General features: G+C 41.7%; 1 protein-coding gene across 9 annotated transcripts in view; it reads right to left on the bottom strand.

Moving 5' to 3' along the window:
• STAU1 (staufen double-stranded RNA binding protein 1) overlaps positions 1-19310 on the bottom strand; it is a 31872-nt gene extending 12562 nt beyond the window's left edge. For 8 of the 9 annotated variants that reach the window (XM_065691336.1, XM_065691339.1, XM_065691338.1 and 5 more), the window contains exons 1-7: positions 19135-19310; positions 13390-13456; positions 8451-8727; positions 7504-7628; positions 5367-5523; positions 3577-3715; positions 2685-2850 (exon numbers count right to left, since the gene is read on the bottom strand). In XM_065691336.1, coding sequence (XP_065547408.1) covers positions 2685-2850; positions 3577-3715; positions 5367-5523; positions 7504-7628; positions 8451-8643 — 780 coding nt within the window. In that variant the 5' untranslated portion in view covers positions 8644-8727; positions 13390-13456; positions 19135-19310. The remainder of the gene's footprint in view (positions 1-2684; positions 2851-3576; positions 3716-5366; positions 5524-7503; positions 7629-8450; positions 8728-13389; positions 13457-19134) is intronic. The other variant, XM_065691337.1, reaches the window with a different exon arrangement.
• Between the last annotated feature and the right edge of the window lie 6469 nt (positions 19311-25779).

Here is a 25779-nt window from a genome sequence, read left to right as displayed (position 1 = left end):
GAAGGTGTGGGAAAAGGTCACATTACCATAAAGTCTAATCATTTTATTGAATGATTTCTTCTTAGAATCATAAAATCATTTAGGTTGGAAAAGACCTTTAAGATCATTGAGTCCAACCATTATTAAGCACTGAATATTTTCTATTTTAAAAATACAAGAGTTAAACCTTGTAAATACAAAAATTTGTAAAATAAGAATAAAATAAATAAAAACCACAAAATACTGCCCTAAATACAAGAGTTCAAGCTTAAGCATATTCTGTTCACACACACACACAAATGGGATACACAAAAATAAGTAGATTTAAAAGGAAAAATACTGAAAACATCAAATGACAGGTACGAAGCATCAAGGATTATGTCTGCTTCTGAAATCCTACTTTGCCTCCCCTGTAGATACCCCTTATAATAGCATGTCCTGTATCCTTCAAGGACCTTGCCTCACTGAATGCAAAAATGAACAGTGCTCGCTCTGTAGTAGAATTCTTTCTAGTGCAAAATGCTGTTATAAAATCAGCAATTCCCTCACACATTTCTAAAACTACAATATTTGAAAGCCATTTAAGACCTGACTTATGCAGTACAGATTGTACTCTCTGTTCAAAGGACTGCTCTCCTTAAGCATAGCTGCAGTTCTTACTGTTCTTTTTACAGACAAGCCAAACAAATAGAAAAGTAAAATGGCAAATGCATGTTTCTTATGAAAGTGTAAGTGAATTGGCCAGCAAAATAGCAGGGTCAAGACAGCATTCAGTTCCCAGTGAGCTTGCAACTGATTTCTTCATAAAGTAATTCTCCCTTCTTGAAATCTCCTGCATCATTCACAATAGTATTTCCCTTGTGATGTCCTTACAAAAAGGAGAGACTTTATAGGTTTTCTTCCTTTTCCTCCTGCTTTACACCCCTTACACTGAAGGAGACATCTTACAGAAAAGGATATGTGATCACAAAGACAATCGCAGTGTTTGTTCTTAAGACCTCACATTACTCAACTTTAAACACAACTCTACCACTATTCAGAAAGTCACTTGTACAGAAGCATTTCTAAAAAAGTGAACAAAAGTCACATGCGATCCTATTATGTTCCTCACAGTTGGACTCCTTAGGTCCATTATGTGGAACTTTGCTGCCTGAGATGATGAAAAAATGGCTGATGATGGTATGGTATCTTTTACAAGGGTGAGTGCAAAAAGGATGGTGTTGTGCATCACTGGCACAGAATGATAATACTCAAGAATTTGGGGGTCACCCTCAGGATTGACCTCTTCTGCATGAAGGCTTCCAGCTTGTCTTTGACCACACTCTGCATTTCACCAGTTCTGGATTATCAGTGCAGAACTCATCTCCACTCTTTCAGCTTTCATTCCCTGCATTACTCTCTTCTCCCAGTAGCATTTGTAATCTCTTGGCTCTTGGTATCCTCCATCATTCAATAATCTACATTCCTCAAGGAGAGCTTTCTGTTACCCAAAGCAATACCATCAATGCCTCCTAGGCCTCTTCCCTGAACCGTAAGATGCAGTGTTTTGGCTTAATTATTTGAGCAATACTCTCTCCCACAAATACACTTTGAAGTTTTAAACTCAGTGTCCCTTGGCTTTACAAAACATTTCCTAAATCTTCTTGTTCCGCCATTCCTAGTAGTTCCCAGCTATTTTTTGTTTCCAGTCTGAGATCCCTTATTACCTAATTCTTCATGTTCCTTCTTTCTCAGCACACAGCCAGACTCTATATCCATGCAAGTTCTCATGATTGTAAGTTACCAGTCTGACCTCCACTTCCTCCTCGCCTCTCTGGCAGTGTCCTAGCCTCTCTTGCTTCTAGGTTTGTATTGTATGTCCCCCACCTCCTCAACACAATCTAGATGCCAGCATACAGTACATCAGTGGGGCTCTTGCTCTTAGTTCTAACATCATGCCCTCACAATTCAGGTATAATGAGCCCATAAAGGAATGACTAAATGCACTCTTTGCAGCAATCAGCCAACACCTAGGGAGAGGGTGCACACAGTCAGCCAGACCCAGAAGCTGTAACTTTTGGGTGCACAATGAGACCACCTGCCTAAAGCAACCTAACAAAAAAGCATGAAAAAACCCCCAGTGACAGGGTCTGTGAATGGAAAGTGCTGGACAGCTATAAATATACTGAGGGACAAAAATTTCCTTCTTAAATTCATATTAAAATGTGTGAACAAGGTTATTACTTCCATGAAATTCCCTCTCTTCTAGAATTTCCATGGTTCTTTCAAAAAAATCACACAGGAATTTTGCCCAGGAAGCAAACCTATGCGCGATTTCTAGGTTGCCCATACTAGAACGCAAGCATCCCATTTCCATACTTCTTCTTCAGGTCGTATGTGATCTGTACCTGATAAGAAATTAGTTCCTATCTATGCTTCCAGTGCTCTGACAGAGCACTCACATATCTGACAGAAGTCTAAAGCATTGCTGTAGAAAAAAAATAACAGCAAAAGAATTAACAAATTAATTTAGAAAAACTTTAGTTTCATCAAAATTTATGTTTTGAAATCAAGCTGTTTCTATTGTCACAAGTAGGTCAACATTACTAAGCAGAACTAAATTTCACAACTGTCCTTTTCTTCTTAATAAGGAAAAAAAAAACCCTACAACAGTATCTCAGTTTATCTGAGTAGTTTATGCTTACAACACTAAGATTAATTCCCACCTCTGGTTTCTCAGGCAAGGGCTCATTCTGCAGAACTTTCAGTGCTTTAGCAGCTGCGTCATGTTTAGCAGCTTGTCTTGTTCTTCCTTTCCCGTGAAACTGCTGCCCTCCAATTGAAAGCTCAACTTGATAAAGTAAGGGCCCAACAGGAAATGGGTAAAAGTACCTGCAAAGAGAGGGATTTAAATAAGCAAAGAGTTTGGCCTACAAAGTAAACAGAAACATACGTTACATGTGGATGAATCTCTCAGATATCAGTAACCATGACTCAGCACTGAAGCCCAAGTATTAAAAAGCCAGATTCTGATTTAACATCTATAAAAAAAAACTTTAGGGAGAGATTTCTGAAACAGAGTATCAACATTTCTTGTTTTATAATTGTTTAACCAACTAGAACAGAGAAAGACAATGTAACCACGCTTTTATAGGCTTGGCAGGCCAGTGAGTTTGGAATTCTCAATTCCTATGCCATATAAAATTCTTTAAACAGAAGCTTTCTTTTAAATAGGTTTAGAAATAGCATCAAACTGATTCCCTCACTTTTGCTTTTCCACAGAAAGGAAACACGAGAAATATTTAGCTAATATTTAGCTATTCATTTCATGAAGCTGGCTATATCTGAATGCCCTCAAAAAAGCTTCGTTCTTCGGTTCAGTTTCCTTTTTCCTCCTCTTGCCCTACCCCCAAAGAAAAAAAAGCAAATAAGACAAATTACAGATATTAATAGGGTGTACTTATCAAAACCTCTGGCCTCATAAGATGGCTGTGTTTCAAGCTGAATATCCCCTTAAGGGCCATTCTATTTTTAGCTAATTTTGAGAAGATACCATCGAAGCACTCAGATGATGAGTGGAAATGAGATTGCAAACCCAAAAACTTAAGCAATACATACCGTGGAGGATAAGTACCACCTCTCATAGTATAGTTGTAAGTGGATCTCATCCCCGTGTAAGGATCAATGGGTTTGTACATAGGTTTCTTTCCCAGTTTCATGCAAAGTGCATTTAACTCCACTGTGGGGGTTACGCTGTCTAAATAAAAAGGAATATAGAGTTGATACAGCTGTCACAGGAACTGAAACAATCTAAACTCTTGTGCTGTCTCAAAGCAAGGAAAAACAAGCTCAAGTTTCGCCACATGGAGTATCTTAAATTAATGAATTCTGAATAGAAATGCTAATGAACACAAAGAAAAAAGTCTATTTGATGCATATTAAATTAGCAGACTGGTATTAGTTGTGATAAATCCTGATACAGAAAAGTGAATTTGCTGGAGGCTTTTTTATTTGTTTTGCTTTAAAGTTGTGAAGCTACCAATCTAACAATATGGTCTGCAGAACAGAAACTTCTTTCCCCTAAAATACATTTAAATTAAGAGACATGCTACATACCTTCTGTGCCTGTTGTTTACTGAGAATGATCAAATGTTCCTCTTTGTACTTTATGACCTAAGAAGGGGGTTTATGACTATTCACTTTTAAATTGCAACTGGCCTATTCAAAAGGAAGGTATATTGCCACCGAGGGCTATAAACACTTCTCTCAATGCAGATATCATGAGGATGAAGAACGGACTCCCTGGCTAGTCCCATTTGAGAAAGAACAGTCATGTAAATGGTCATTTTTTTCTATCACAGGCCTCACTGGATCAAAAATCCGTGTGCCCTCAAGTATAACAGGGCTTTGTTGTAGGGCAGTTGCCAAAAGAAAATGAAATTATGGAACAGATTCACAGACAAAATAGTAATTGCTAACTTCTAATATTTTCACTGCTGACTGTATAAAGTGTTTCTAAAGAAATAATTCAGGTAATATCAGAACACAACACAAACATTTAACCTAGATTAAAGGTTTGAACCTTTGCTGAATGTCCTAATGCTACCCCAATAGCTTTGAATTCAAGTCACTATGAGTAAATCCAAACCAATCTCATGTACAGCTTAGATGTGAAGCTAGTTCATACTGAATTTTACATTTTAAATGTATCTTGAAAGCAATCTCAGTAAACTAAGAAGTTCCCTAAACAGAGCAAACTACAGTTTAAATGCCCTTACACAAATCAACATCTATGCCTCTTTAAAGAAGTACAAATGAAGCAAATTCCAAAGTTCTGATCCAATCCCTCAACACAAATTTAAGAGGTTGGGGTTTTGTTGGGTTGGTTTGCTTGTTTGTATTGGGTTTGTTTGCTTGTTTTGTTGGGCTTTTTTAATGAAACATTTCCAAAGAAATCTTTACTGTCAAGCTCTTAAATGATCCTATCAAAATCACCAAACACATTCTTCTGCCTGTGCAAAAGATTATTCCTTGCTTTGACCCAATCTGTCATGTGTGGTTGGTTGGTTTGTTTGTACTTAGGGTTTAGGGTTTTTTAAGATGAGGATAAACACCTTTTCCAGGGTTTCACCAAGTGTTACAATACAAAACAGTAAGCTAAGCAGTGGGCTCTTCAAGCCTGAATGACTCGATGGAAACCCCCTATGACTTTAATTTGTTAATATGATGATTTTTATCATGTTGCCTACAGCTACCAAAGATTAAATCAGGAAAACTTGACGACTACCATTGTTAAATATGCAGAATTGCTGGGTTTATTCATCCTTATGCAACTTCTATATACATACCAAAACCAAAAAGGTTTATTCTGTGCACTTTCTTTCAAATCAGTTTGTTGTGGCACATACCTGGATTCTTGCCTTCACTCCGAGATGGACGAGCCGTAGGCTTAGGGAATTTTGTCCCTTCCAAAGCTTTGGCAGCTGCCGCATGTTGCGCTTTTTTAATACTAGTTCCTTCAGCTTCCCAGTGCTGGTCCCCAAGGGTCAGCTGCACTGTAAACACCTCAGAAATAGAAAACATGAGGTTTATTATGAACTGCTTTGGAATTTACATAACTTACTAGACCCTCTTACACAATCAATGAGTCTTTTAGTGATGCAAAAGTTAAGAATACGGTAATCAAAACTTTCCTCAACTACTATGTCGTCTCCAGACTTTAAGCACCTTGGACATGGATAGGATTTTCCTGATTCTAAGAATTTCACAATAGTTGTAGCTCACAACCATCCTGCTTCCTGCATGAGATCATACAGGCTAAGAAACAAAAGACACTGTGCGTATAGAGGTAACAGCTACGTGGGCAGCTGGCATGCCAACATTACTCTGAACAGCAGCCTTGAAATTCAGACTTTTGTATTCCACATAACTCAATTCTTGCTTTAATAATGTGTTTTGTGTTTGTTTTTTCACTATATTTTTCAGGAGTTTGGAAAAAGATAACTTCCCATTGCAGCATAAAAGCTCCTACATGCCCACAGGTGAGCACAAGCCTATTTGATTACCAAGCAAAGCTCTGTGGCACTTTTTAAGTATGTGGGGTAAGGAATACTATCTATTGTCCTAAATTTTCACAAATTAATCAGACAACAGCAAGCCAAAGTCTCCTTGGTAATTAAATGAAGTTTAATTTCAATCAGAATGAAAACACAAACGAACAGCTCCTCTGAATGTTATTCCAATACTTTTTCTAAATGCAAACCTTGTCTCCTTTGCACATTGACATTGACATTACACATTTTAGTTCTTAATATTATTAAACTCCAAGTTACTGGAATCTAACAAACAACAAACACAGTTCCAGGTAACACCTTAAAGAGACAATGTCAGATTAGACAAACACATCCCAGGCTGATTTTCCTCATATGCCTGGACCTCACTTCTCCTACAACAGAGCTCTTCAGTAAGGATTTAAAAGGTTAATAATGCTAAAACTCACTTCCCTCAGTGTTCTTTAAACTAACACAAACTGCTTGTATATTTGCTGTATTCCTGACAAACTCACTCTACATATGAACTGAACACCAGAGGAATTGTATATAAGATTTTTTACACACTGTAAAAGATACACCATGATATGGAATGAACGGCACATGCTGATCTACCCTTGGCATTCTTGCAAGAACTAAAGATTATTTTGCTAAAGTAACTGTTCCAGAACAGGTGAAAGTTCTTGGAACATTCTGCACAATCATCCTGTACTTCAGGCAGTAGAGAATATATACTAAAATCCTTGTTTCCCAAATATTGGGCAATTAGAATAGAAAGGTTCATTTTATTTACAACTTTTTTATTTAAAACAGAGCAACAGCAAAGCAACATTCAGTTATGATGTGCACAAGAGAGAACAACTCTTAAATACTAAAAGTTACTCCAGACATATCAACAGATTTGTACCTTGCCAACTACATAGACAAATGTACGTAGTAAGCACAATTCCTTATATAGCCTTTTTCCTAAAGAAACATAACTGCCCTAGAACTTCCTGCATCTCACAGGATAATTTGGACTAATAAACTATTTTAATCTTTTAAAGATTGGTGGGATTAATATCAAACCATTAAAATGCACCACGGGAATAACACGGAAAATTTGCATAACAGGCGAGATGCAGAACAAAAGCTAAACATCGTACTAGAAAATGACTGTAAAACATCATCCATATTTAATACATTGTTTTTTTAGTAAAGAGTGCAATTTATTAAATGAAAGCCAGGCTTCGCATAATGCAGCTAACATAAATAACTCTTCAAAAAAAATCTAAGTAGCTTTAAGTAACAGGGAAATTCAACCTCTGTGTACTTTGAGTACTTCTAGTACACATCTACCAGCTTCACACTTCCCTACCATCAATACTTTGGTGAGCTTCCCCTTCCTCTCTATTATTCTGTATTATCTTGCACCAAAACCATATACTTCCCTTCTCCATTTATGAAACTGAAAGAGCACAAACAACAGCAGTAAGAAACTTCTATGACCATTTACCTTAGAATGAGCTGGACCTTGCTCACTCAAAAGCTTATACTCAGGCTGAATCTTGTTGAAACGGGCTAACTCATTCACAAGACACATTGGGGTTTTCTCTTTGGGGTTTGCCATGTTTGAAGGAGCTGAAAGATTACATAAAATCAGATGAATGAACAGGTAGCTATGAACTCTACTGCATTTTTTTAATAATAATAAAAAAAATCTCATTGGCTTAAAATTTAGTTGTCTGCAACACACCACTTCTCAGAAAAGATCTGCTGGAATAGACAGCTTTGCTGTTAGGCAATCTGGGAGCCATCTACTGAACTCTGGGATTTCCAAGCACATCATGTGCCTAAAAGACAGCATCTTTAAATGTAATGTTTCAATGCAAGCCAGAAGTCTGAGGTTAGAAGACTCCCGCATTTAGCTTGCATCTTACGTAGAAGATTTCAAGAAGCAAATCTTCTAAGTATTCTTACTTTGAGTAATTTCAGAAAGTACACTAATTTCTGTGTTTTTCCTTCTGTTTTCCCCTATTATTTTTTTTTTAATTTATTACCTTTTATTTGCTCTATTAGATTTTATTAGCACAATATATTTATCACTACACTGGTCATAAAAGAACTAAAGATAATAGAACTAAACAAACTATTTCAAATACCACTTTTTTTACATTTACAACAAGCCACTTGTAGAAAAGCTGGATAGCAATGTTTTAAAAGATCAGTTTCACAATGTTAAATATTATTTACTATTACAAACATTTCAGCTGATTATTAGTACTTCATGGAAGAATATGCTTCTGTCTCAAACAGACTTCATTCAATAAGGAGAAAGCATTACAAGCTACTGCATTTGGATAAATATTAAAGTATTTGTAGGTGCAGGACCTCAGGAATATATCATGCCAAACTACGAACACTAAGAATACAGAAACTTAATTAACAGACACTCAATCTTACCTGCAGCTGCATTGGTGGATGTAACTGACGCAGAGGGTAAAGCAGAGTTTTGGATAGGTCTACCTGCATTTTCAGAGGGCAAAGAACTAGTAGTAGAAGGAATACTCAAAGGCTGTGAAAGAGATGGGGTTTTACTCAATATTTGGTTCCCTGCAAGGGCAGCAGAAGGATTCTGAATTTGAACTTGAGACATGTTCACTTCCAACCAGAGCAAATTACTGTAGGGAAACAGCTTTGAATGCAGGCAAACTCAGTGTGATGAAGCCAAATTGCTGACCTAAAATGCAAACATGAAGAAAAAAAATTATACTAAATATTCAGCATTCTCTAACTATCAATCTATTGAAATTATTTCTCCCATCAGCAAAAAGGGGCAGAAGTGTTCAATCAAGCATCCACTTTCCATTTTGTATGCAGTAAGTCATGCATCCAGTTTTAATAGCATATTCAATCTATACACCCTATCATCTAAGTTTCACATTTCTTTCATTTATAAAAGTAGTACAGAAGCTTCATTTATGCTTGTTCATTTAAAAAAACTACCCATCTTTTTTCCCTGTCATTGAATCCACTTACAACACAAACCCAGGTACTTAAACTGATAGCCACAGCTTATATACTAAACAAAGAACAACTTTCATGAACAGATTACATTTTAGGCAATCTACCATTTGAAGTTAAAGATTTTGATTTGGAAGGACAAGCAGTAAATGCAGTCTTTACAAAACAACTATTTGGAGCATGAACCCTGTATTATAATCATGTACTTTTTACCCCCAGGATGACCAAGAAGAATGCCCAGCCATTTTTGTGGGGAGCACAAGTAGTATCCAGCAGAAAATGCTGACGTAGCTATGACTGGGAAAAGTGAAGGTGCAAGAGTTCCTAAGTTTTATAAGCTATATGCATGCTTGAAGGTTACTTCTGTTTAAGCCAGAACATGTCTCAGTAACAGTTCAAGCATCAATTTAGATTTATTTGGCCTTGCAACACCACAAGCAAGTGCTGGAATTGCTCATAGGCATCTCTGTTCATTTAAGGAAAAACACCTCCAAGTGATGAACTTGCACCAGTCAATGTGAAGTACTGGGATAGGTCCTTCCTCCACCAACAAATTAGTGTTGGATTTCTCTTCCACACGGATGCAACAGTATCTTCATGCTCACACAGTTATACCTAAATATACACTAACAGGTTGCTGTTTTGAAGGCTGCCAGAGCTCAGCTGCCCATATCCACTTACGATCCACGTATCCATTTATTTATTAAAAATAAATTTTACAGCCAAGTAAGTACATTTCACACACAAACACACCCCCTTGTGCACACACACACACTGGTCACTGACAGGTTTTATTAGGGCTGCAAACAAAGGTTTGTTCTCTCATAATTTATAGATGAAAAGGAGAAATCACTGCTCCAGATACCACCAGGGAGCTATTAGTAGCAACACAACTCCACTAGTGCTCTGTAAGCTTCAAATTCTGAACCTGTGAATGGACTTCCAAATGTAAGAGGAGCAGCAATGAGTCAGAGAGAAGTTTTTAGCTAGTTACTGACAAAACAAACCTAAGAGGAGAACCTAGGCTAATACATTCATGGATACGAAGATCAATGTATTTATGTGTTAAGAAGAAAGCAGCTAGAGGGAAACAACAGATACACCAAGAGATCTACAATCTAGAATATTTTTACTTTGAAAAAAACCATCATAAACATGTCAGGCTAAACCCATCATAAACATGTCAGGCTTATCTTGCTACTGGTTGGGTAACTCCATGCTAAAGCACAAAATCAGTTCAGATCTCATTAGTTCAGAAGACCTGTATGTAGATTATACTCAAAACAAATCCTGTATTTGACTACTAAATTTGCAGAAATTACATGTTGGGTGCACTGTAACTGTGAAAATGGTATTAGGGAGTCAATCTAAAGGAACTCCAAGAAGTGGTAAGTCAAAGATGAGAAGGATGTAGAATGAGACTCCAGGGTAATAGTTTTATAATCACCAAGTTTCATTCCCAGGAGCATCACTAGAAATGCTGAAAAATTTCAAACTTAATACAACAATAATAATTGCCTGGAAAAGACTATAGAGTCTTCCCATGCAATAAAAAAGCTAATTTCCCTTTCCTGCTGAACTGCAATGCCCTTCACAGTAATTGAAGTTAAACAGTTTCTAACCCAAACATTTTGAGAAGATGACACCAAAAGTTTTTATTTTGAAGTAAGTAACTTCAGGATCTTTCAGATCTGGCTGGAAAGGAAGCCAGAAATTCTTCTCTGAAGACTCTGCCAGCCAGAACTCTCTGCTGTTAAAGCAAGGCATTATCCTTCATTTACTTGCCATCACCTGGTTTTACAGAACATGGAATTTCTGCTCCACAATGAATACATTAAAATGGTTTTCTAGTCATACAATGCAGGGAACAGTATACCATCCCTGGTAAATTTTCTCTCCCAAGAAGGGAAGTCCCTGACAAGGATATTATTAGTTCACTTTCCATATTGACGGCAGAGCACTATGGAACCTCACAGCAGTACAGCTCAGACCCCTCTCTACCCAGCTTTCTCTCCATCAAGAGTTACAGCCATCAGTGTTCAGTCTGGAAAAGCTTGACTTTAAACATCTCTGGTTAGAATAATATTCAGGACAGACAAGTCAGCTATTAGTCACAAAAATCTGTGGAGACTTGAGGTCACATCCTAGTGCTTGAAACAGTAAGGTTTTGGAAATTGATCCCATTTCAAACAGACTTCAGCAGTGCACATTAGACAACCAGACCAAAAAACACTGCTACAGAAACATCCATAGCTGGTAACCTGCTTATTCTCAACACAGAAACCAATCACCCACTTCTTCAGCAGTCTGGCTGCTTGGTCACATCTAAACAGGCAAGGAAGGACCTAGGAAAGTGTTTGAAGTACAGCTCACTGGAATCCACCACGTGCCCTCCCTAGCCTTTCACCAAACTGAAGAGTTCAGCCCTCATGTACCTTCCAGGAATCCAAAAGACTTTCAACCTCACAAGGAACCAAGTATGAAAGGTTTAAGCTCAGCTCACTGTACGCATCTGTAAGACAGAAACAATCCCACCCATGTTTCTTTGCAGAATGCTCTGCAATTATAAATGTAACCAAAATGACTATATTTGTAACGTGACCTCTGGAGCCATTAATTTATCAAGAAAGAAAAGATGTACTCAAGATCTTGGGAGTGCTCCTTTCCATGACCTTTTCTAAAGGTGGAGGAAAGATAAGCTGCAATGCCTAACCCAAAGAAAATTGTAGGGAACTGGTAAGTTACATCTTTACTTAAGATATTAATCTGAAACCTGTAGAACACATTGCTGTTCAGGTTTTATCCCCAAGACATTCAAGGAGCTGCAAACTTGGCCATGCACAGCTGAAGAGAAAGTTATTGTCAGGGAAAGAGCCAAAGAGCAATGAAAATGGAACTTTCCCAACAAAGGTATCATTTTTAACCTAAGCAAATATAATGCTTGTTTCTTCATAAACTGCTGTATCATTTCTACATAAATTGCTGCTGCATCATTATTATGTTTCTCTCTCCTTCACCATTCTCACACGTTTTTATATTCATATCAAAAGTTGAATCTACATCCTGCAAGTCATCAGCAATTCAGAACTACTTCAGAGTTCATTAGACTAAATTCAGGAGGAACCAAAACAGAGTAGGCATTAAAAGCATCTTGTGAATTGCTGAGATTCCACTTTACAAATTTCTGACACTACATAGTAACTTACAAGATTATACCTTGCAAGTTTATATGCACAAATATATGTTTGCTTTTTCAAAATATTCAGCTCATATTTTAACAAGCGTCTTCAAAGAACAGGCTGACAGAACAAACAGGAATTATGTTTGTATTTTTTCAGCTACCTGTGAAGTTTATGATACTGTAGTTGACTCCTGTGAAGTATTTCACCAGGACACAATAGTCCATCATTGCACATTTAATTATAGGTCATTTGGGGATTCTATTTTGAGTTTACAGTGCTTTTCTAAAGTAATATGCCTTCTACCCTATAACAGGCTTACAAAATCCTAACTATCCAAGAAAAAAGTACCATAATCTAGAAAGCTGAGACTATCAACTATTAAAGGCTGTTTCAGAGGACACAGAAATAGAGATGCCAGAACTTCAGGTGATTTTTCCATGTAATTGGGATTAGTTAATTCAAATTTAACAAGACAAACATTAGTACAAGTGACCCCTACACGACACACAAAGAATGGTTGGGACCTAAAACCCCTCACAAACATCAAAAGATAGGTGAACAAACAAACAGTGCTGTTCTACTCGCAGCATCTTTGCCAGCAACTAATCACATACCTGCTCCTTTCCCACCCTTCCACACTTATTTTTTGCTAACTCAGATGTTAATACTTTAAATTTTATTGAGACAGTGTTGCACTAGAGCATTATCCTCCTGATGGTAATGACTACATCAAACAACTCAATGACCTACGGACGGTAACAACCTCAGAGATGGATTTTCAGACGACAGAGCACTGTTCCCCACTCCAGTTTTTAGATTTCTATTTTCTTCCGGCACAGCACTGCCTGGAACATTCCCAGAAATGTTGAATACATTAAAATGCAAAGTGTGGAAGTCATTAAGGTAACCAAAAGGCAAGCAAAGAAATGCAGAGAGATGTGAACATAGCCTCAGTCCACCCAGCCAAAAGTAAAATCTTCCTGTGTAAAAGCAAGAATCTAGCATTGTCAGATAAAAGTTCTCTTGGGGCTTCTTTGTGTTATAGTTCTCAAAGGTGTTGCAGATAGAAGCCAGAGGATCAAACAAAAACCAGACACTTCCTGGGGATAATCATGTTTTACCACAACTTGTGGCTTATTTAATATGATGCAAATAAAAGGTAAGAAACTTTAATGTTTTAAGTAAGTTTCCTGTACCTTTAGGAGATCCAGAGAGTGCAGATTTGGATTTAGTTCTGAATAGGATATTTATGATGTAGAATGCCTAAAAGGAAAAACAGAGAGTTAGGATTTTGCTTCCTAAAGCTACAAAAAGATCTGTATTAGTGTCTTGCCACTACATGCAGTTTGCCTCATCCATTTGGATGACAAGAATTTGTCTGACCATTAAACTCTCACTGACAGACTGCTTAAAGAAACTGTGTTTTTTCCACGCACAAATTTCAACCTGATCTAGGAATCATCTTTCCTTGCTTTTTCCCCTCAAACCCAAGTGATTTTTCTTACACAAGCAGTGGAATCTCACAATAGGGCTCTTTGCAGGACTGTAAGAGTCACTGGCCAATTTCCTTTCTGTAGTAAGGCTTCCAGTTCTGCTGAAGTTAAACCTCTTCCTAACAGCCCTAAAGATCAGCAACTGAAATCAGACCCAGACCTTAATTCACGCAGCCAAACCAAAAGCAAGCCACTAACCTGAGAAACTCTGGCAGCTATTAACTGCAAAAACCTGATACAAATTCTGCCTTCTGGCTACATTTCCAGTCTAATGATTTCACCCATAAACAGGCACATAAAAAGAAATCAACCTAGTTAAAACTGTTTTAGAATAAAGCTGTTTCAGTACCGAGTATGAAACCTGTCACTGCATGGACTGCTCTAAATGGAAATCAAAATGTATTTTATTCTGCTTACAAATATAGCACAAAGTGTTTAATCCTTCTTTTCCATGACTAAAGCCAACTGCGCACAGATGCTAGCAACATTACTACCAGCATCATGGGCAAGATCTTAGTCTTGATTAAGGTTAGAACACAGATAACCAAGCTCTTGAATTTATTTCAGACATTTCAAAATCCTACAATGAACCTTAGAGCTATAACCAGAGTCCTGAAGAACAGATGAGGACACAGAGCCTGGAAACGGCAGACATGGTGCCTAACTGTTTAACAGGAGAGTGAAGAAGGAAGACGTGAGGATTACAGTCCTATCAGTTCAACTTTCCCCTCCAAGTTTTTCTGGAGGCTTAATTAAACACCAAGAAAGTAAGGAAATGGATAATGTTCCCCAGGCAGAATCAAAACCCAAGTTGTACAAACACTTGCATGTTCTCCAGCCATCTCTAGAGGTTAAACCAGGCTCAAGAATGAGTCACTTGATCACAGCAGGAACAAGTACAAGATTCTGGGCAGGCGGTGTCTGCAGATCAAACACAGGACAGAAAAAGCACCAACTGACACCAGCGGGGTGGAAGAAGAGCTACAACCAACATAACACCATTACCTAACACAAGTTCTTTTAGGAAAAGTCATCACCATACTGAGATGCAGAAATGGAAAACAACCTGAGAGATACCTGCAGAAGTCCTCCTACTCTGCACTCAGTGTTACCGAGCCTTCAGCAGGAGCACTGCATCCACACAAGTACCACACGTCAAGATAGATGTGGACCCAGTCAGCAAAAACAAAGTAGGAAAAGCACAAGACACTCAGCTTTAGAAAAACATAACCTTTAAGAAAAAAGGATTTGGCCTTGTGTGTGCTGAAGAGAAGGCGGCTGGGGCCTGACAACCAGCAGTCTTCAAGCACATAAAAGGTTTTTGGAGTGGAAAGGAATAATCTGTTCTTCATGCTTAAAGTGACAGAATTAGAGGCAAGAGGCTTACAAGTGCACCAAGAAAATGCTTTCCGATGGTAATGGTTGCAATAAACCATATTGCTTTGGGTGACAGAAGTGACTTCACTGTTGGCAAACTTTAAGTAATTGATAAATATCTATTTAGAAGGAGGCTGGCATATCTGACCCCGCAGAGGGATGGGCTGCTTCATTCCCTCCAGTGCCTCCCATCCCGGATTCCCATGGCTGTGAGCACACTTTTGTGCACCTGACTGTAACCGCACGTTTCTGTCTTTGACCAGAGGAAGACAATGGCCTTGTTGTTCAGCCAAAGGCTTGGTAAAAAGGGGATCTCACGTGGGGTCTACCACAGAATTGCTCTGAACCCTGATAAACCACTTGAAAATACAAAAGAGACTAAATCCTCAAAGAAATATATCCTGGAGACATTCCAAAGCCACCTGGACGTGTTCCTGTGTAACCTGCTTTAGGTAGCCCTGCCTTGGCAGGGGTTTTGAACTGGATGATCTCCAGACGTCCCGTCCAACCCTGATGATTCTGTTATATAGGGTTTATTCATTGTCAGGATCAGAATATGGAATGGTTATAATAACTCCTAATATTCCTTAGGAGATGCACATTCGGAAGGATGGAAGTTATGACCTTCCCATTATGCTACTTGTTACAAACTTGCACGTACCCCATTTAAAGCCTTCTCTGCATTCATTCATGACTCATCTGCACCAAGCAGGGAGGGCTTTTTACGGAATGAGAACTGAACAGAATGGGAAACAGAACAGATACCACATAAACCCATCAAGATTCAAATTACAAGGACTTCATGACATCAGCAACTAAAATTCATGCCATAAACAATAACCAAGAGAAAGTTTTAGCTATAGGAAATGAGGTTTTAAATTAAGCATTGATTTCTTTCTGAAAAGTAGATTCCTTACAACATAGTGCATCTGAACAGTTACTGACCCTTCAGTCACAGAACCAGGAAGATTAATTGCTCCGCATCAACAAACTCTGTTCCCAAAGAAGGGAAGTTCATTTACTCCTATTTCGCAGATGAGCAACTAGAACACAAACCCCAGCCAGGGCAAAAGGATTTAGGTATCTGAGGTGGGAGCCAGGCAGAACTGATATACCTAAACAAACACTGGAATGCAGAACATTTACTCATTAATCCCTTTGTCACCTGTGTTTTTACACTCCTGTAGCTGTATTGCCACTCAGCATCAACCAACCCTCATCTGAGCATCACGATAGCGCTTTTCTGCCATGCAAGAACAATCTGCTGAGCTGGTCTGGCAGAGGCCAGGCCCCCCCAGCTCAAATCAGAATTTACAGCCATGGCAAAGACAGACCCTCTATTCAGCAGCAAGTTTCACCTGTTGTCTGCAGGCTGGGGAATAGTACAGAGCATTCATCACCCACATAAAGGATTGGTTAGAGATTCCCTCTCCCCTCCCTTTTTAAAAGGGGTTTTAAATAATTCAAATGTGGTGGCTCAGTCTCTTTTGTCCCACACTGACCATTTTGAAGCATGAAGAACAGATTTCCACAAATCCTAGGCAGCTTGTTGAGATGGTTTCTTTCCTAATATACCTTCAAAACCCCCCATCAGTGGTAGCTTTGTGACATAGAGCATTAAATTGTAAAGTGTTTGACTGCTACAACAGTGTTTAAGAACATCATCAAACTATTTACACTTGGAAAGACTAAATAAATAGTCACTACCAACCCAGAGAAAAAGACTACAGATTTTACAGACTTGAGGCTATTTACACATAAAGCACCAGCTGAATAATGCCTTCTTCCTAGAGAAATCTTTTTGTACAATATTTGGGCAAGACAAGGTACACGTCAAAGGCAACAATCACTGTAGATACAGATGATCTTTTCAAGTACTGTCAAGATGAATTTCAAAGGGTGGAAACACTAAATATTAAGCAAATGAATTGGGGAGCTAAGACATGGATTATTAATATGAACAGGTGATGAAAAGCTAGAATTTGAAAGTAAAATCTAAAGGGAAAGAGGGAACTAACAGATGCACACACAAAACAGCTCCAAACATGATGCAAACTGAAACCAGAAAGTGGTAAGTCAATCATGAATAAAGATAAAGGCTTCAGTGCTTACTTCGAGATGAATTAGTTACTACTGTGACAAAATACTTCATGAGTTAAGGTTTATTCCTGCTGCAGAGCAGGTCACAAAGCCACAGCTCCTGATCACAGTACGAGGGCAATCAGAGCATGGATCAACTCTATTGTTGCAGTTGCGTCTTCAAGAACTCTAATAAGATCATCAGCCCCTTGGCAAGGGCTCTAGACAAAGCAATTCCATCTGTTTTGAAAGTTCCTGTATCCTCAGAACAAAGTTGCTGTTCCTCAGCAAGGTGCGAGAGGCAGATTTCAGTTTTGCTCTGACTGTGCAGCTAAATCACCCCAAATGTATTTCAACCTATGAGTACTTTAATATTGCCTCAAAGCACCTAATACCGATACTGAAAGGGTGATTAGTGATAAGTGTTATGGAAAATGTCACACAAAGGAGAAGTGGCTGCTTACAATAACAATAAAAGAAGCGTATCTGGCATGGATCCTTTAAAGCCAGTTTTGAAGTGAGATCCAACATCAGAAAATCAAAAATACAGTAAAACGTTCAACCCGTTGGCCCTTTAAATTTTCACCTCTTTAAGTGTGACCAGACAGATTTGTCACCTACGTGAGACGATCGGCAGATAAACCAGAGATCACTTCATTACCTCACAGCTACAGCTGCAGCATTAAAGCTCAAGTTTGATGGGCAGTGGTATTAAAGAAAAATACGTTTTGGGCCGTTGGTCATGGGAACAACAGAGCACACTCGCATGGTCTGGCTGAAAGACTTTATGAATCTACTATTCCGAAAGCAGACAAAGGACTTCATTCAGATATTTTATTGCACTGCTATATATACACCTAGCCTTCATTTACATTCCAAATGATGCTCCTCCCAGGTTTGCCTTAACCGATGAATACACCAGAGAACTGGTTGTCAACATGACTGGCTGTAGTATCACCTACACAGATAACCCAACCGCACCAATCCCTGTATCCCCTCTAGGACAGGCAGAAGCAGTGGAAAGATTTAAAAGGAACTTGTTGCTGTTCCACCTCCTGATAAACCAGTGAAAAGTGAGCCCTGTGCAGCAATGGCTGCCGAACCCAGTGGGCAACAAGGAGAAAGTGGGATGATGCCAGTGCTCAGAAAGCGAGCTAAGGCTGCTAATGCCAGCTGTCTCAGCGTTTGCACTGTAAGCCGTGCAGAGTGGGGGTGTCTCCTGCCGCTGTCACCGTACCTACACCCCTGATCGGAACACGCAGACAGCTCAGTCGCGGGAGTTTTGCTACCAAAATCATGCGCCCCGAGACTCCGCAGCCTCGGACTTGTCACCCGCTCCGGGCAGCCTGGAGAAGTGGGACGGCTGCAGCCGCCTCCTCACGGGGTTCAGGGAGCCTGACCCAGCTCTGCGGGTACCAACCCCTGCTCCTGCGGGGCCGGAGCCGCCACTGTCACGCTCCGAGCTGAAACGGGCACACCAGGACTGCCGGCATCACCTGCCCGGCGCACCGGGTACAGCCCCTGCCCCGACCCACAGCGCCCGGGGCGCTCAGCCCCGCCGCCGTCACCCCCCTCGCCGGGGCCGGCCCTGCCACCTGCCGCCCCCTCCGCTCGCCCCAGGGGTCGGGGCCGCCGCGGCCGCTCGGACTCGGATGGCGGGCGGGGACCCGCGCTACCCCCACCAGCGGCCCCATCGAGGCTCCGCGGGGCCGGCCCCGCGGCTCGCTCGCCGCGACCTGCCCCGAGCCGGGCCCCGCCGGGCGGAGGGGACAGGGCCGGGGGCTGCCCCGCCACCCCCCCCCCCAGGAGATGGGCAAAGCCCCGGGCGGGGCGGGAGCGGCGGCGGGAGGGGCGGCGGGGCGCGGCGGGGCAGCCCCCTCCCCACAGCCCCGCCGGCTCGGCCCGGCCCGGCCCCCGCTAGGCCCCGCCGCCGCCACCCCCCGCCCCGCCGCCTCGGCGCCGGGGGGGAGCCCGGGCCGCCTCCCCCCTCACCTGGCTGCCTGGGCTGCGGCTCCCGGGCCGGCGGGTGGGGCGGGCCAGCGGGCGGCTCAGTCCATGGGCCGGGTCCCGGGGGGGGGGCCGGGGGCGACCGCGGCAGCGGAGGGAGGCGGCCGGCACAGGGCAAACACTAAAGAGAATGAGCGGGGCCAGCTCCGGCCGGGGAGGAAGTGACGGCACCGCTGTGGGGAGGCTGGGCAGGCGAATAGCCAACCGAGCGCTGCCGAGCCCCCGCGGGCACCGCCCTCCTTGAGCTGCCAGCCAATGGGCGCAGGGGCCGGCTGGCAGTACCGCCTCCTTCGCGGCGACTACAGGTCCCGGCGTGCCTGCGAAAGAGCCGCAGCCCGGCAGGGGGCGGGGGGACTACAGCTCCCGGCGTGCCCCGCGCGGCGCCGGCCTGCCCGGCAAGATGGAGGCGTGGGGGACCCGGCACCCGCGGGTCCTCCGCGGGCCCTGCAGGGGAGGGCGGCGGCGGCAGCGGGGCCCCGCGGGAGCGGAGCCCGGTTCGGGGCCGCGGAGCTGCTCCGTGCGCCTCGGCTGTGCCCGGATAAAGCAGAGGCGCGTTCTGGGGGCAGCGCCGCGTTCGTGCGAACGGTGAAGCGCAGGGAGCGCAGGCCGGGGCCGCGTCCCGGGGGAGCGGGACAAGGCGGGCGGAAAGGCGGGGGGCGAGGGAGCGGCCCAGGAGCGCTCCGGTTCAACGCCGGGGGAAGCCGTTTCCAGCCGAGTTAATGGCGACCGGCGGCACAGAGTGAGGTTGTTGAATGAATGCTCCAGTTCTGCCGTTGAATCTAAAGAGCGTACGCGAGAGGTAACGCTGGTTGCTTGGACCCCGAGCACAGCTTTAGCTTGCCCCCCCCCGCATCTATCCCCGTTTCCCAAAGTCCCCCAACAAGCGCTACCATCTCGACCACGGGACTGTTCCTGCTGGACTCGAAACCAGTGCCTGGAGTGAATCCGTGTACACCAGTTGAGGCAAAGACAAGACATGAACGTGTATTTTACATTAGGAAAGCCAAAGTTCCAGCATGTAATTCCTAATAATTGTAGACTTGTACGAAATGAGCCTCTAAATGCCGTTACGGTGCTTCAGACGCCACAGCTCGAGAGAAGACTGAAAACTACATTAACAGCAGCGTGCAGCTGCCCTGCTCACCTCTGACACAGCGGGACGTGTCCCTTCGTGGGTCACTGTAACAATGGGAATGCCCTACACGATTTAAATAAACGGCATCATTGTTTTAACGTTAAAAAGCATTAAGTGTATGGAAGACGATACTTTCCTGTATGATTTCTTAAAGCAATACAACCGCTTTTCTGCAAAGAAGCAGACCAGAATCACAGTGCAGCATTCACCAGTCCCCCGGGGTGCTGGGATAGCTCAGTCCCTTCTGTCAGAAAAAGATACTACGAGAAAGTTTTGGTTTAGAAATCCTTTATCTTTCTTAATAGGTAAAAATACATTATAAGTCCCTATGGCATCGTTAAACTGCACATCAGTAATTTCTGGCATTGTTCAGCAAAACAAAGTGGCCTTCAGCCCACATTTACTGACCCAACACAAGGAACTTAATTCTGCAGAAAACACAAAAGCCTCCAATCAGTGCAGAGTCACAGACAGTGTTTTAGCAAACCAAATCAGAAATAAAACCCAATGCACCTAAAGCTCCATATCCACTTCTGTACTTAACACTGATATGGATTCCAAAGATACCATAAAGAAAATACATCATACACTTAAAATCAATTGACAATAGAGCATTTAGAAGACATTCTCCAGTATATAAGTATATAGATACATAACCCATATCACATTTAAACACCTATTCATATGTTCGTGTGGTCTGTTGCATAACAATATGTGCTGTTTGATGCTTTAAGTATTCCAAGCCAGCAACAGTTATATTTCAGAAGGAAATGCAACTTCAACTGTTGTGTAACGGTTCCTATAACAGCTTCATGTTGTCTGTAACAGAAACAACACTGGTGCAGGTTTTGTGCTGAAAGTTCAATGGAGACAGGGAAGTACAAAGCTCACTTTCTGTTCCCAGACTGAGTTACATTAAAACTTCAAGTTTATGTTCTCTGGAACTTCTGGGTTAGTGTAAAATCCACAGGATTGGGATAAAAACGCATCTGCAGCCAGATTACAAAGTTGAACATAATTTAAACAAACACATACGGAATTCAGAAGCCCAAGGAACACCCGGCACAGAACCTCAAATACCCACCACATCTGTCCTTTCACTTCAAAGATAGCTGCTCCTCCATTGCGTGTATGATTATTAGTTATTCAAAAATGTTACAAAAGACTCTTCCACTCTTTATGCAGCAGCTTAAACAAGGACAGAGACTTATTTCTAGCTAATAATTAGTAAAATATCTGGGACTTCCATTGTCTTCTACGCAGCACTCTGCAATTACACTGTTTTCAGCTGTTCCTGTAGCGATCTGCTCTTTGTTATTAATATATTTTCTTTGTTAAATACTCATTTCAAAATACCCCTATATCAGGCACAAAACCAGTGTGAATTTCTCTTCACAGCTTTTGAAAATGACAACATTTTACTAGGAAGCTAAATACCAGAACTAGCTGTGCTAAACCCCCTTTATTTTGCTTTTCGGACACATTACTTGTAACAAAATATCTTTTACCTTCTATCAAGATTTATTACTTTATTATTAAAGCATTTTCTTTTATGCCCACCTTGAATACAATACAAAAAGTCCAGCATAAGCTTTGACCTCATGTGAATTAGATTATTGACAAGTTTTAAGCCTGTAGTCACTCTGCAACTAGCTGTCAATGGAAGAACTGAGCCTTGCATGTACCAGCTGGTACCTGCTGTTACAGCCCACATTCCCCAGGAACACCTCAGATTTCCTCTAAATTATATTAAAGGCAAATAATGATTTCATTTAAACAAGTAAGGGCAGAAAGCAAAGGGAAAACAAAGCATTTGATCCCACTGTGAGGGCTGGTAAGTTTATAGGTGGATCTGAATTTTCAGAGAGAACTCATGCCTGGAGTGTGTCTCGGTCAGTCCACAACTGCACAATTCCACAAGCAAACACCTGAAACAGGAGATGCTTTGGTGATACTTCTGCTGAGGGCTAAAAGCGCATTATGATTCTTCTCAGCTTTAGTTTATTGATGGAATCAGCAATACAGGTAACAGGTATTGAGCAATCCTGCTGTTCCTATGAAGAAAGGATTAAGCTGTTCTAAAACAAATGTCAAGGTTTGACATTGGGAGCTTTGGCACAAGAGAAGCGCCAGCCATCGTGGAGCACGGGGTGTAGCTATATCCAGACTAGCTTTCCATGCAGCACTGCGCGCAGTCTGGCGGAGGCAGCTCTGTTTGTCAGGTGAAACAATTTACTCCCCCAAATACAGCTGGATGCTGACATCCCCATACTGCTACAGCCAAGCTGGTTTTGTTATCCAAGCTCATGCAGGTGCACGGATCCCACGCTCCAACCTTCTTCCACAGTTTTGTCAAAATGTTTTCCAAGTGATTCACCAGCATTTTTGACAGTTTGAAGCGTGCAGGGTTGGGACTGACAACGGGAACGACAACCCCTTACTGTACAAGGATGGGTGAACGTCAGAGAAAGGTGTAACTGAATGAACTGTAAACAAAGATCGCTATGACCAGCCAGAATCTCACACCATGCCTTATGGTTAACTCGTGCTGGTTACAGTACAGACATGCTCCGACAGCTTCAATCTGGCCTACCCCCACTTCTTGACAATACTACAGCTCTCAGAAAAGCTGCTCCTGTTGGAAAGGTGATGGAACGAGTACAGAAGTACACGCCACAATCGAAGACGTGCAGCCCAATAGAAGAGCCTAAAGAAGATCAAGGTTTCTGAAAGCAGAAGTCAGCTGAAAGAGGGTGCTTTGGCCTCCTCAGAGAATTTTCAGAATGAGATGTCTGACTCACTGAGAGGATGACCCCCATCTTAGCACGTATTTGTATGAAGAAACAGGAAAATAGAACTCCGCTTCAGTATGTGCTGCCACCACTGTCATATAATGGCCCAATTATAACCCAAGAAAACAAGAATATGGTCCTCTCACCTTAAACCGACAGTAAGATATTTCTTCTGCTGCAAAAAGCCTGAGGACATCATTTAGAAGCTGACAACCACAAGGCAGTCAGTAGGCCCCAGAAAAGGAGAGCAGATTATAGAGTTCTGTGGTGTCAGAAGATCCCACAACAGGTGTCCCTTTGCCCATTTCATACTCAGAAAGGAGCAAGTAATCTTATTCCCCTTGCCTTTGAATCATCTACTATTAGAGTTGCAAGGGAGAATTGGCTACTTATTTTCAGAAGAGTTTCAGAAGATCCCAGGTTAACATAGATGCTCCCAAGTCTTCAGAAGATCCACTGACACCAGGCTGGTTCCAGCTTGAGCTTTCTAAAGCAACTGGTATTTGCCCAACTGTTTAACAAGGAATACACTGAAGGGTGGCCCAGAGAAGTTCAACAATCTGCAAGAACACTGTTAAGACATTACTTGCATCAGTTCCCACTAAAATTAACAGATTAATGTAGTAGGAACTTTGTGTTGCCTTCTGAATCTTCAGAATGGGAGGTGTCAGAAGCAGCAGTAAGGTCTCCACCTAAACAAAGATGAGGGCACTGCCAATACCATTTACCTGTACCATGAAGCAGAAATACACCTGCTTGTCTGCACTACATTTGAAAAGTTCATTTCCCCGTAAGGGTCAGTGCTCTGCAGAAACCCTTGCATGCCTTATGAAATGTGCAGAACATATCAGGACTAAACAACATGTCACTAATGGTGCCACAGCCACATCTAAGTTACTCTGAGCAAACTAAATGACAAGTATGCCACTGGTATTTGTTGATCTGAAGCCACTTAGGCACTTACTCACACGGAATGTCTGTCCAACAACAAAAAGTCACACGTTGCAGAAGTGCAAGATCGTGAACATCGAGATTCACCAATATGTTTCCACTCACAAGAGCCAATTTTTCTCTGGCTGCCTTTCAAAAAGGTTCTGGCTTGTTGCTGTAAATCCTGTCCAGTTCCAGCTATGTTGGTACTGATAAGATAAGAAACATCTGTTAACTTGCATGTCTCAGCAACCTGACCCCTAAAGAAATCTTGCTTAGAACTGCGGAACTAAAATGGTCTAATACAAACCCCTTGATACTGCATCATGCTGAAGAACCCATTTCAGCACAAGGCTGTCCAGCACACATGCATAATAGGCTGCCTGCTTGAAGAGATGCAAGGGTAGCATGTCACAGCACTGTTACAGGACCACCAGTACCAATTTAATTCTGGCTCTTCAAGGCTGACAGGAAGCGGAGGTCTGCAAGTTCTCTGTAGAATCGTTCTGCCTATTATCCAAGGAAGAAGACGGAGCGGCAGAGCAGATTCTGGAGTATCCTTTCAGCTTGCAGGTTTTGCATGACCACAGCTCAATTAACATTGACATTGGAGGTAGGCATTCAGTTCCTTGCAAATGTCACACATCTCTCATGTGGTTTCAGCCTGTCTATTGAAATTCATTCCACAAGGCGCTTTGGCAAACTTGTAATACACATCACAGTCTCTCATCAGCATTAAGGCAGATGCTTTTCTGATCACCACCGTATTATTTCACTCTTGAGAACTGCTTTCATTTCATACCTAGGAACAAAAACGGTCTTACACTGCACGACAGACCAGATTAAAGAAAACCTGTTGACACTGACTCATTCAATCCGTAATTAGGCACTTAGTAGTTTAAATCCATTGTCTAACAAGCAACTAATTTCTTATATATAAGGAGAAATGGCCAGTGTGTGCTCTCACATGGCAGCCACAGATACTAAGAAAGAACACTTGATTCTGCCCTATGTTTTCACCCTCAGTAATTTCAGTGACATTCTTGATAGAAGGCCTGGCTTCAACAGGCATTTTAACTACAGAAAACCAGTCCCGATTCAAGTCACCTGCAGCGTTTCTGTGGACAAGTAACTAAAATCTGTCACATAGGACATGGCTTAATATGACATTAACTCTGAGACTTCACTCGTGTTCAGGAATTTTGCAGTCTCTGTAATTAGATAGATCTATTTACATCCCTGCAGTACCAGTGCTCTAAAAGCCTGTGTGGTCTAGTAGCTTGCTGCCCTGGCCACATGAGAACACAGTGAGGCTCAGGCATTTAGTCACTTAAATAGCTGTAACTGCAAGGTAAACCGTTGCATTTAGAATTCAAGGCTACCAAAGCTAATCCATATATTTATGAGGAGGCAGGGAGAACATCTAAGTTAACTCTAAGATCACTGCTTTAATACATCACCAAAAATCCACCTGGAGACTGATATCCACTCTAAGAGAGTGTATTACTTGCTTTTACTGCACTCCACTGACATATCTTGTTCAAAGGAGAAGGGGTGCACCTGTTGGTGAATATCAAGAGCGATAATAGCTTTGGATCTTCTGCCAAAGTTTAAGATTTGCTCCATATGATCCTACAATGTATTTAAACTATTACTTAACAGATTAAGGAAAATCCTCACAGTCCCACTGTCTTAAATTCTAAGTTTAAAACATTAGCTTCTCTTTTAAACCAACTGCATTCTTCTGAAACAGTAAGCGCACAGTGACAGGCA

The sequence above is a fragment of the Lathamus discolor genome, chromosome 11, assembly GCF_037157495.1.
Source record: "Lathamus discolor isolate bLatDis1 chromosome 11, bLatDis1.hap1, whole genome shotgun sequence".
In the NCBI taxonomy this organism is placed as follows: Eukaryota; Metazoa; Chordata; class Aves; order Psittaciformes; family Psittacidae; genus Lathamus; species Lathamus discolor.
Note: the sequence above shows the minus strand (reverse complement) of the source record. Positions and strands in the feature narration are given on the sequence as shown.